This window comes from Lutra lutra, chromosome 4 (genome assembly GCF_902655055.1).
Source record: "Lutra lutra chromosome 4, mLutLut1.2, whole genome shotgun sequence".
In the NCBI taxonomy this organism is placed as follows: Eukaryota; Metazoa; Chordata; class Mammalia; order Carnivora; family Mustelidae; genus Lutra; species Lutra lutra.
In genome coordinates this window covers 4,675,505-4,688,698 of record NC_062281.1, presented here as the reverse complement: position 1 = coordinate 4,688,698, position 13,194 = coordinate 4,675,505, and the positions used below count along the sequence as shown (strand labels likewise).

The following is a 13,194-nucleotide window of genomic DNA, read 5'->3' as shown; positions in this document are numbered from 1 at the left end:
CAGAACCCGAGCAAAGATTCCCCAGCAGCATCTCTGGTCCCACGTTCTAGGCAGGAGGCCTGGGCTCAAGCAGCAGCTGGAGTGCCAACTGACCACGTGGCCTCAGGAAACCCCACCCACATGTTCTGACCCCACAGCCAAACTCGGCCACAATTACAGTGGTTTTGAAGGACCCTTGAACTTCTAGAATCAGAGGAGTGTGCTCTAACATCCCCATTTGAAATAATGGCAAAGCTCAGGCACAAAGGCTATGAGACTTGCCCAAGGTCCCACACTTAGGGAGTGTGGAGCGGAGAATCCCATGCAGCTGACTCCTGAGTTCCCGTGTTGGCCAGTGCACAGCCCTGCCTGCCAACCACCATGTCAGCGTGACCACACACCCCATGACGCCACCTGAGCCGGGGGACCCAAGGACAGCCGGTGGTGGGAAACGTACTGCCCTTGAACCTCCCCGCAGAGCAAGGGATCTTGGCCCCCAGGGAGTTCTCAGCTTACCTGAGGCCCCCGGGGACCCAGGAAGCCAGGGAGTCCGGGGCTGCCATGGTCTCCTTTGTTGCCCTTCTGGCCCTGCAGAGGGAGAACAGGCATTGATTCCACAAGGTCAAGGGACAACCTGAGGAGACTCGGAAACCTCATAACCCTGCTGTACTCTGAAGATCTGAGACATTGACAGCAAGAACACCCCTTTCCTGTTTGGGAGGGCAGCGGGTCGGGGAGAGGCGTGGCTACTGTGAGTGCTGACAGCACCGTGGGGCTGGCAGCAAGACTAGAAGCATCTCTTTCCAGCCAAAGCAACAGAAGCAACATGGGACAATCACTGAGCAGAAACACTGCAGTGTGTGTGGTCTCTCCAAGGAGCCCACCAGCAAGGTAGCACACGGATTCCCAAGAGCACAGCGAGGCTCATGGTTTGGTAGGATGGCTTTTTGGCAACACCTCTGGGGACCCTTTCTATTCCAGCATTTCTGGGCATGTGTGACTCAGCTCTTCTGGGGCCAGCTCTGCACGGGGTGTGAAGCCAGGCTCATGGCCCTGTCCCATCCCACCTATGTGGTCTTATCAGCAGTGACCAGACTCACGCCACAGCTTCTGAGAAATATCATTACATGGGCTAAGGAGCTCAGCTCTGCTGGTGTAGCCATCCCTGGTCTAACAGAAAGAGGCATCTCCACTAGGGTGATCAGATGCCCGGTTTGCCTGGGAAGGATGGTTTTCCCAGGATGCAGAATTTTCTGTGCTAAAGCCAGGAAGGTCCTTGGCCAACCAGGATGGGGCCATCACCCTCATTTCCACAATGATGAGAGTTGGCTTGCCAAGTGGTCTGCCCAATGCCTCGTGCAATCATTGCTTGACTCACCACACCCTGAGGAAAGGTGGTCTTCTGAACAGAGTTGCCTGTTTTGGCAAATAAACATACAAGAAGCCTGGGAGGGGAGGAAACTTGTGGATAGGATCTGACTCACCCAACCCCAGAAGCCATCAGAGAACCACCTTCCCCAGGATGTCCCCCCTCTACCAGACCTAATCCCAAATCCAGGGACCTGGATTCTGATTACTCATGCCACCCTCTCTCCACTACCCACAGATCCTACCCATCATTCCTTCCTGCTCTCTCCACCCCCCACCCCCTGACCACTAGCAACACCCTCTTCAGCCAAGTCTGTCCTAAATCATCCCCATGTTATACACTTACCCTGTCGTCTGAGATGGGAATGGCTGGAGATGTCACCCTGTCTGCCCATCCTCTAAAAACATGCAATGTCTATTGTGCAATCCTGTTGTACATTTTTTTTGTCCTTGGTGGGTTTTGTACCTTTGGGTGGCTATGGTAGTAGACAACAGAGATCTGGTGTGTCATTGCATGCATTTCAGACTTTGAAAGAATCCTTATCCTTATCCTCTTGCCTCCAGGCTATTTCCAGCTTTCAAACCCCTTATTTTCCCCTTGATGCTTCTAGCATAGAGAGCACACAATCTGTGATATGAAAAGACAGCATGCCCATTTCAAAGCCTGCCTTGATTCCACCATACAGCAGGGATGGTACTCACAGGACTTCCTGCGGGGCCAGGGTCTCCTGGAGATCCCGGTGATCCATTCTTACCCTGGTAGAAGAAACACAAGTAGTCATCTGCCTGGACTTTCCACCAGGACATCGAGGAGCAGGACAGTGAAAGAGAGTGACTGTTGGATGTAGAGGACCAATTTCATACCTGCAGCTATCATTCAGGCCAGCATGTCTCTTAGTAAGCCATTTCATTACTCAGAAGATGTTTCTCAACTTATAAAAGGAGATTGTAACACTTAACTCATAACGTTGTGGAAATAAATGAGTTTGTGTGCATGATAAATGCTAAGCCTGGTGAGTGCTGCCCAGGGCACAGGCATAGGAAATAATCATGACCTCATCCACCCATCCACCCATTCATCTATCCACCCATCCATCCATCCATCCATCCATCCAACCATCCATCCATCCATCCATCCATCCAACCATCCATCCACCCACCCATCTATCCATCCACCCACCCACCCATCCATCCGTCCATCCATCCATCCATCCATCCACCCATCTATCCATCCATCCACCCACCCATCTATCCATCCATCCATCCATCCATCCATCCATCCACCCACCCACCCACCCATCCATCCATCCATCCACCCATCCATCCACCCACCCATCCATCCAACCACTCCTCTATCCATCCATCCATCTATCCATCCATCCACCCACTCATCTATCTGTCCATCCATCCATCCCCCCACCCACCCATTCATCCATCCACCCACCCATCTATCCATCCATCCATCCATCCATCCATCCATCCATCCTTTCTCCTTCAACTCAGATAGACATCCTTCAACTCCTTAACATTGTGTCTTAAGGAGACACACAAAAGTGTTCATTATCAGACAATGCTCTTCTCAGCTTAGGATGCTTGTCCCTGTGATTTCATTTTACTCCTCCACTAGGGGCACCTTTATCCTGAAGACTTGGGGATGATGACACAGATAAGAAAAGCAGCCATGCAGAATCCTGCAGCTACTAACCTGAAGGTCCCTTCAATCCAGACTCCTGAACTGGCCCGACGATGTTAGCATTCTCTGACTCTGGTATTTTGTGCATGCCCGTGATTTTGATAAACGCATTTCACCAATAAGATCCTTGGTTGTGTAAAACTCAGAAAGTTTAAGAACTCCTCTAGCTATACCTTTGAGGTTCAGACAAATTCCTAATAAGCCTGAAGTTCAAAGCTTGGCATTAGCAGACTGGGTTGGTCACTACCCCTGCCCACCACTCTCCTTCTTGGGACACCCCCCCCAATAGATGGCTGTGGCTTCACCTGGCTCTACCTGGCTAGGAGTAGCCCAAAGAACCTATGTGTCCCTCCTCTCTCTCTAGGGGCAGCATCTAGCACAGCACCAGACACACAGGAGGCAATCTGCTGGATGAAGGAACTGAGAACATCCCAGGAAATCACGCTCCATTGACCCTGTAACCAAAAGGTGCTAACATCCTATGATCTATAAAGCACACAGTCACCAATAGAGACACATTACACTAAGAAGAAGCTCACGCTGCCTGAGGACTCCCTCCATGCCAGGCTTCCCACGCACAAACTCCCTACAAAGGACCGATACAAACACTGCCGTTTTATAAGTAGGGAAATGGAGTCAAGGAATGTCTTCACCCCCTGCTTGAGACAGAAGCAAAGGGGCTGAGACTGGAACCCAGGAAGCATGGAGCCCAGCCGGTGCTCCCCTGCGCCTCGTTAAGCACATGGCTCCTGGTGGTCATGATTAAACAGGGCTCAGGTCTTCCAACAAGTGTGCGTGTGACTACGGGTGATTCATGCAACACACCTCCCGTCCTCCTGCCGGGAAGCATGAAGTGTGACTGTCCTTGTCCCTGTATCACAGATGAGGAGGCCGAGGCGCAGAGAGAGCATGGCATCTGCCCTGGAGGGCCGCCGTTGGAGCAGCCCGTGGCTCTGTAACTTCCCCCACTCACCCCTCCAGGGAACGTTGTATGGTGGCTCCTCCCGGCACCGCGCTCCGCCCACCCACCAATCCATCTGTGTCCTTCTAAAAATATGTGCTGTGGCTCATCCCGATGGTAATTATCTCTCTCCTCCTGCTCCCTCTGGATTGCAGGGAAGATAAGGGCCAAGACACGTTAGCATGCTGGCCAACACAGAGGGAGGACACGGTGGGGCAGCTCGGAGAGGCCACCTGTCACCTGTCAGGGTGTGGGAGGCCAGCTGGGGCTGAGACCTGGCTCCCTCCTGGGCTGTGGGCCACTCCTCATCCCCCACTTGTCCTGAATGGAAGCCACAGCCCACCCTTCAATTGCTCTATGCTCCAAACTCCTGTCCTGGGCCTCCTTCTACCAGCTCCCATCTTTCCGAGAAGGCAATGTGGCCCACACAAGCCCAGGTGGGTCTTCAGCTGCAGACTCGAATCAGACTGCCTGGATGTGAGTCCAAACCCTGGCTCTGCCACTTACCTACTATGTGATCTAGGGCAAGTTACTTGACCTCTGTGTGCCTCCATTTCTCATCTGGGGGCAGGGACCGTAGTAGCACCTGCCTCGTAGGGTTCAGGGAGAACTCCATGAGTGAATTAGGTAAATGTTCGTGTGGTCCCTAGTGCTGGGGATCTATACTCAGCGTCTGGTTCAAGGTGGTGTGGAAGTTTGCTAGGAACCTTCTCTGCACTGGGGAAGGCTCCAACTGATCGAGAGAGAGGTCATCAGTGATAACCCAGATCCTCCTCTGATGTGTTCAAGGATGGATTTGGCAAACTCAAGCCGTTACTGTTGGTTACATAGTCCTTATGGTGGTCCCTCAGAACTGATGGGAGCAAATTAGAAAAACATGAAAGCACCTCTGGAGACCTCGGGCTTTCCCTACCTCCTGCGTGTGGCATGTGAGGCCCTGGGCTTCCTCTCCTCACTCATCCTGGACCCCTCACTCACCTCCACACATGGCTTTCCCTTCCCTTTTCTGTGCCCCTGAACACACTAGCATTCATCAAGGACTTACAAAGCACTACTTTGTGCTAGGAGACAGGGGGTTCAGAGTCAAGTCCCCTCCTTCCTCCAAGAACAGAGCTCAGCATGGAGCCCCAGGTGACCACCTACCATGTACCAGGTGGGCCCTTTCTGAGGGTTGGGCGCTATTCCATCATTTCACCAATTTAACTGCTGGATTGTATAACTTACCCTTACTTTCCAGAATAGCAATAGGCCCAGGGGATAGGAACAGCGAGAGGCCCACATCCACAGAACAAGTAGGACACAGCTTAACTACAGAGCTTGGAGGAGGAAGCTCGGTGATGGGCCAGAAGGGACCCCAGTGGCTGCCACTCCATGCCTGCGGGCTCGAGACCTGGGTTTCTCCACCTTTCTGTCTTTATGCTCCTGCCTACCCTCCTCATCCCAAATGGAAGCTTAAGACCGCAGCTTTACTGGATATCTGTTTCTGGTCTACATGCATATCTGTGTGAGATACATAAAGATAAAGGGGTTTTGGCATCCCAGGAAAAAATGTTTGCCCCCTGGGGGTGACACTGCCCCCCTGGGAACGCATAACCCAGAGAGCTTTGGGGCCGGCCCCCAGGGACTGTCATTAGTGAAGACCCCCAGCTGGGCATAGCCTCCTGGTCCCTGCACATCACGATGGTGCTGATGCCCCCAGGATTGGCAAGCGGACCCCGCCAGTGGGAGAGTGGACGCAGGGCACACCACTCAGCTGCGCAACCCCGTGCATGCTGTCGGATGAAGAAACGCCACATTCTAGAGAGAGAAGGTGGGTGCGGTCAGAGAGCTGCTGCTGCAGAGCGGGACATATGAAGCCAGGGCAGCGCTGGAACCCAAAACGCAGGAGTACCCTGCTCTCGAGCATGGGTATTGCCCTGCAGCCAAACCCCAGCACACATCAGTACCCACACGGGACACCTGCCCCCCAGCCGAAAGGCTGCCTGCATCCCAGTCTGAAGGCTGTCCTCTGTGCCCTTCCTCAGCCCACTGGGACCCAGGGCTGAGGACGTAGAAGGCGTCGGGACACCCCCTGTCCCCCCACAGGTTGCTGAGTCAGGGTGGGGAGTGGGATGTGAGTCACTGTGGCCCCATCAGGGGAGAACGTGGCTCCTTCTGGTCAGATTCAAAAAGATGCAGCATTCCAATGCCTACGACCTGCCCCGGCGCCTCCTGTAGGGTCCTGGAGACAAAGAACATGACCGTGGCGGGTGCACAGCACTGAATTTGGTGTCAGAAAGTCTTGGGTTTAAATCCCGCCTACAGCTCTCACCAGCTGAGTACCCTGGACCCAGGAAGCCCGTACACATGTAGGTTACTCACCGGTTTACTCCACACTCTCACTCCCTCTCTCTCTCTCTCACACACACACACACGAAACAAGACAGCCGCCAAGATAGAGTCCTGTGTAACGAACACATAGTCTATCGGTACGCTTATAAGTGCACCGGAAGTAGTTAAAATCCACACAAGATGCGATCAGCGCTGGCTCCCTCTGGAGTGTAGGGGCTGGGCTGGAAAGGGAGTCTTCTTTTCATTTTAATTCTGCATGGTTCCTTTTATCGTTGGTATGGATCAGAACGGAGCTATCTCCGCATAGGACCTCATTTGGAAATGAAGTCACTGCGGATATAATTAGTTTAATGAGGTCATTCTGGAGCAGGGAGAGCCCCAATCCAACACCACCCGTGTTCTTATACAAGGGGGACATTTGGACATAGAAACAGGCCCACAGGGAAAATGCCAGATCAAGAGGGAGGCAGAGATCAGGGCCATGTTTGCACAAAACAAGGATCTCAGAGATCGCCAGGAAACCACCAGAAGCAAAGTGAGAAGTGTGGAAGTGAGAGTCTTTCTCACAGCCCTCAGAAGCCGCCAGCCCTGCCCACATCTTGATCCTGGACTTCTGGCTTCCAGGAAAATTCTTGGACATCCAGCCTCCAGAATTGTGGGACAATACATTTGTCGTGGAAGCAACTAAATTTGTGGTTCTTACGGCAGCCCCAGGAAGCTGATACACAGATCACACACTAGACATGAGAATGACCTACAGGGAAGTCCTCCAGGGCGCCCACCATGCCAGGTGGCTGCTTTCACATGTCTGCGTTGAAGGTTGGTGGTCCCAGAAAACAGCCTGGGCTCTGGGTGGGAGGCACTAGTGGGGCTCGGGCCATAGTTCTTTTCCAGCTGCTCTGACATATGGTCGTTTGTAAACAACACACAGGGTTGCTGAACCGACCACATGTCACCGTGGTAACAGCCTGAAATACTTACCGGGGGGCCCCTCAGTCCTTGGGGACCCTGTGGCCCTGTGGGTCCAGCGTCTCCCTGGAACAGAGAGACATCAGGTTATCACAGAGTGGCTGCCTGGGGGGGACAGACAGAGACAGTTTCAAATGTGGGCCAAACTTTATCTACTTCCCCAAGAGAACCGACTAGCTGTCCAAACGCTCCATCGATAATCTCCATTGTTTCCGCAGACCATCTCCCGCAGACTCATCTCCCACAGACTCATCTCCCGCAGAGGAGTAAAGGCGGGAACACTAGTTATTTACTCGCTTCGACACTTTGCACCTGATCCCACAGTGATTTCCCGTAGCACCATCTTGAACTAAGGGAAGCCAGCAGAGAAGAGAAGCCACCTTGCAGTTCTGTTTCTGACTCTCTGGACAGTGACCCGACCCATGTTTGCCACAGTAAGAAGAACGCTACCCATGCCCCCAGCCTCTGCCAGGGTATAGAGTGGTAGTGACTCAGTCCCACCTTATTTTCCGATTGGCCTCACGGCATGTAAGTCTCTCCCATGTTATGAATGAAAACCCCAGAGCACTCAACCACTCTAGGAATGGAGCTTTGCAATGAAGAGCAGGGAAGGAGGGGAGGAAAGCGTTTGTCCCCTGATCTGGCATCCTGGGCTCCTGTCCCAGCTGCTCCCTGACCCTCGGTGGGGAGCTGAGCTCAGCCACACTCCTGCCTGGGGAGCTCCTTCCATACACTCTGCTGTAAGTTGAATTGAGAGGGGATGTGTTTTCAAGCTGCTCTTGGGCCTGGAGAGATCGGGGTATCTTTGGGGTTGGGGCTCGGGACAGGCTCTGCCTGGGTCAACGCAGCAGCTCTGTTTTTAGCTGCACACGGGGTGTGACCAGTTTTCTCAAGCGGACCCTACTACTCAGGAAAGACATGGATCTGGGAGGTGTTTCCTCTAGACCCTTCCAGCTCTACTGTCTCATGGTAACAGACCAGCTGAGAAGTCCGTGGGCATCAATAGCCACGGGCACCATGCCCTCCACCAAGGTTCAAAGGCAGGTCGTGAAGGAGGTACTGGGATCCCTGGACCCTGTGCCCATGGTCCTGATTGAACATCCACCCCGAGATGGCAGGTGTTGTACACACGTGTCAGACGGGCCCTGGAGGATGTCATGTATGACGTCTGCTCTCCCAGGCCCTGCGGAGCCAATAGATGCAGCCCCAGGTCACCTCCTCCCACCTCCGACAGCCCATAAGTCCCTGGACCCCTCTGGGTCTCGGTGTTTCTGTCTGTCCAACTACAGTAAGAGACATCGCACCTGATCCCTGCATAAAAAGTCGGGGGGGGGGGGCAGGTGAGCAGTACCAAGGGCCACAGGGCTCGCGGCTCTGGTGGCTGTGATGGGCTCGTGAGGCTGCAGCATGTGGAGCTCGGGAATAACCTGGGAGAGACACCGCAGTTCAAGCTCACGAGAGGCCAGACCTGACAGGCCACCTCGGACACCAAAAGCTACTTGCGATGAAGTCAGCAAGGCCTTCCTAGCTGCTGTTTGTGCCACAGGCACCGACCGCAAGGCTGGATACCCAGATCCCAGGGCCCCCTCCAGATTCCAGGGAGGACCCCAGGGGCTGGCAGGTGGGACAACACAGACCAGTGCTCAGACTCTGCTTCTGGTGCCTCTTCAGGCCACCCCCTGCCTGCCCTGGGAGTTTTTCCTGGCCCCTAAGTGATGCACAATTTCCTCTTTCTCCCTACCCCCTCTTCAGACCCAGCCAACCCCACAGGAGCCCCACACTTACATCTTTTCCTGGTGACCCTTCCCGGCCAGGGGGCCCCATGGCACCAGGCTCTCCCTGAAAGAGAGAAGCAGAAACAGAACACCCGCTGTGAGGGACGAGAATGCAGAATGCCACCTGCCGGGTCTCTGCACACCTGGCAGGGAAGGAGCTGGGAGCACGGCCCACCAGGAAGAGCCCCATGGAATCCAGGCCGGAACAGCAGTCTACAGGGCCCTAATGTGCCTCTCCGAGCTGCCCAGTGAACACCAGCCACAGGGGCAGGCGAATGGGCTTGGAGTTCTGCCTCCTCGCCCGCTGACCCATCAGACATCTCAGCTTTCCCATCACTACACAGAGCACAGCAAGGGGTCAAACCAGTGGCCCCCCAAGGTTCCTTCCATTTGGGGCATCTAAAGGTCAGGAAAGAGGCCAAAGGGTAAGAGTGTGGGCTCCTGGGTCTCCCCCCACTGGGATGCACCAAAGCTCCCTGCACAACAGCCCTGGGCCTGTTGCACAGCATGTGCACAACACAGCCACAAAGGGGCACCCCCACTCCAAGCTGATTGGGTCTGATAGGTCACACCTCAATGTCTGGCCTCCAGAAAGAGCATTTGGGAAAACCAGACCACAACTGGGGATGATGCTTCCCATGATGCCTCCTCTGCTGTCTTCTATCAGGAGATGAGGTGCTGCGGTGGCCTGCAGGGCCAGGAGCCCTCCGTCTAGAAGGACCAGCTCAGTCCGCCTGGGCAGACCTCCACGGTGGGACACCCACTTACCCGGGGACCGGGTGCACCAGAGTCGCCGGTGTGTCCCTTGAAGCCCTAGAAGAAAGAGAAGTTATTCCACCAAAAAGCAGGCTGATGAGGTGGGAAGGGGCAGGCACGTGGTGTGACGGTCCAGCTGAACCCTGCCCCTTCTCACTGCGGCTCACTGGACGCCTCCCATTCTAGAGCCCAGGCTAGGCCAGGCCCTGGATGCTGGCTGATAGGATGATCGGGGCGCCAGGAGCAGAGCAGAAGGGCTGGTTCCACAAATGCTCCAGAGAGTCTAGAGGTCACCCTACGTGTCTCCTAATCTTCATCTTCCTGACCTCACACCATCGGCCTGTACCCCCTCAGCCCAGCCCCTGGGGCAGATGTTTCCCTTGCAGATAACAACACTGCCTTCACTCCAGGGGTGGGTCTCGGGGTGCCTTCCTCCTTCCTGGGGCTGCGGCCGATGCCACCCAACACCCTTGTCCTGGGCCACGGTGCTGGGCCTCTCTTCACAGAACAGCAGCCTGGAGACCGACTACCTAAGCCCCCAGCCCTGGGAGCCAAGTGGAAGCTGTTAGCAGAGCTGACGCGATCATTTCTAACAGCCAGACCAAGCTGATGGTGTAATAATCCCCATTTCACACAGCAGAAAGCTGAAGTTCAAGAGAGAAAAACACCTGCTCAGAGGCCCAGAGCCACAAAGTAATCTGACTCAGATCCAGCAGGTCTGCCCAGACCCGAGGCCCTCCTGTCCTCCACTGTTCTGCTCGCTCCGTCTGGGCTTCTGCCAGAAGCCAAGCAAGCCAAGCACTTGGCTGAGAACTGCACGTTCCATCATCTCCTTTAACACCTCCGACTGCCCGACAGAAGGGAGACATATTCCGATCCCCACTTCATAGAAGAAGAAACAGAGGTTCAGAATGGTCCCCTGATGAAAGTTAGTAAGTGACCAAGCGAAAGCTGAACCCACATTTATCTATCTCAAAAGTATGTGTGGCTCTTCAAAGCTTGGCTCTCTGACTTACGCCCTGCCAGCCAGAAGATGTGGGTCTTCCTTCACCTCTGTGGGTGTCTAACCTCTGCCTCTGCCGTGAGGTAGGATTCCCTGCAAGTCTCAACTGAGAACTGGGTCTTGCCTCAGCATGGCTCCCAGCAAATGGATCCCTCTGGGTAGAAGGAAGACCCTCTCCTCCAAAAAGCCAGGAACCACCGTTAAAAAATAAATAAATAAATAACAAAAAAAAAACCCAACAAAAATAATCACTAATTCTGTATTTTCATTCCACCACAGGAAGTAGTAGTCCCCATTCTTAGATTCGCTCTCCTAGTACAACCAAGTGAAAGGCAAGGTGATTGAGGAAACAGGAAATTGATTTCTGGGTTTCAGTTCCTTCTTACCGAATGCTAGCCTGGTGAGTTACTGATTTTCACAGAAAAATACATTAAGGAAATAGAAGGGTCACTTTGATCTCCTACTTCTTGCCAGAGATGTGGGTTTTAGGATTGTCATAACAAAGAATATATTTTTTCAAAAAACAAATTTATGGAATTATGTAAACAATTTTTCAATTATGAATACGTAAGCATTTAGTAAAAAAACAAAAACCAACCCCCAAATACAGAAAATACAGAAAAATCATCTATGTATGTCTACATGTACACGACGAGCCTGGCAGCTGGAAATAGATGGACATATAAACAGAAATGTCAGAATTCATACATAGGAAAGAAAATTCATACAGACTTCATACACACACTCCTAAGATCTAGAAAGAATACATGGAAATGTTAACAAAGCTTTACCTCCGTGTTCAGAGTTACAAGTAACTCTATATTATTCTTTGTAACATTATTTTTCTTATTCTTTTTGTATTATTACCACCCTTATCATTGGTATACAATGAGAATGGTTACTTTTATAATTGGGGAGGGGAGACCATTAGCCATGGAAAGCGTTCAGAACTATGATTCATTTTTAGGTCCTATCATCCAGAAAAAGCCCATCAAAATCATACCGAATAGGTTAAGAACAAAGAAAACTTAGAATAACAACATGGCAACAATGGCTGTAATTATGAAAATATGCTTTACAGCCATGCTCTTGGAAGAACTGAACCTATTACTCTGTAGGAGCACTGATACCTTGGAAGAGAGGGGCTTCTGGAAATCCAGGGTTGGGTGGGCGCAGTGCAGGAGCCACGGGGCTCATGGCTGCGTTCTACCATGGACAATGTGCACGTGCACACACACACACAGACACACACAGACACACACACGCGCACAGACACACACACACGCACAGACACACACATGCGTGCGCACACACGCGCACACAGACACACACTCACAGACACACACACATGCACAGACACACACACACACAGACACACACACGCGCTGGCACTTACAGGTGGGCCTCGGGCTCCCTCCAGTCCCGGCAGACCTGGCTCTCCCGTTCTGCCCTGAGAGTAAAGAAGACTTTGGTGAGACCATTATAAGGATCTTTCCGCTCCCCACCTGGGCGCCACGCATGGTGTTAGCATTTCCTCCAGCCAGCCTCTGACCCCGGCCGACCCCTCTGAGGGCGCTGTGCTCCACCGCGGGGCACGCCGATCACCCCCGTGGACCCAGCTTCTTCTAACTCTGCAAAGTTATGGGGGCCCTGGGGCTATTCAAAGTCCTCACCACCAGCGTCCTGGTGCTGCCCTGGGCGGATTCAGCCACAAGCCAGTGCGAGACTGGGTGCTGGTCCAGGCGATGCGGTCATTGTGGGGGTGTGGACGGGCAGGGAGGGGTGACCAGGCCTGTCTGACTGATGGAAGACAGGGCAGCACTTGACCCATGTGTGGTCTTGGGTGTCCCTTCCCTTCCCTGGATCTGTTCTCATGGCAAACTCAGCACAGTTGCCCTCGCCAGCTCCGTGACTGGGCGTGTACCACCTAGCTGGCCTCCCCCACCTTCCACAGTCAACTGACATGGCCATCGTTGGTCCAAGTCACCAGCAGGAAAACGGTAACGTGAGCAACTCTTGAGGGATTTCCCCATTCCAGACACAAAACGAGCACCTCGCACAGTAAGTCGGTGAGGCCTTACTACAACCCAATGAGGGAGGCATCGCTGTTATCCACCGGGCAAAACACTGAGGCACAGAGAGGTTAAGTGATCTGCTCAAGGTCACACTGCTGGGGTTCTAATCCAGGTATTTTGGCTTCAAGTCTCCATACATCATCCTACACCATAATCATGGTTCAAACACCTCCTAAAAAAGATTACACAACAGGCAACTCAAAAAATTGCCCGTGTGTCTACAGATCTACCTATCCACATCAGTCCTCCATCCATCATCTACCTACCTACCTGTTCTCTGTCTG

The 13,194-nt window shown here is 53.1% G+C and overlaps 1 protein-coding gene across 2 annotated transcripts in view; it reads right to left on the bottom strand.

The window, feature by feature from the left end:
- Positions 1–13,194, bottom strand: part of COL22A1 (collagen type XXII alpha 1 chain) — a 249,235-nt gene that overhangs the window by 13,340 nt on the left and 222,701 nt on the right. For both annotated transcript variants that reach the window (XM_047727479.1, XM_047727480.1), the window contains exons 52-57: positions 12,232–12,285; positions 9,845–9,889; positions 9,087–9,140; positions 7,314–7,367; positions 2,050–2,103; positions 496–567 (exon numbers count right to left, since the gene is read on the bottom strand). In XM_047727479.1, coding sequence (XP_047583435.1) covers positions 496–567; positions 2,050–2,103; positions 7,314–7,367; positions 9,087–9,140; positions 9,845–9,889; positions 12,232–12,285 — 333 coding nt within the window. The remainder of the gene's footprint in view (positions 1–495; positions 568–2,049; positions 2,104–7,313; positions 7,368–9,086; positions 9,141–9,844; positions 9,890–12,231; positions 12,286–13,194) is intronic.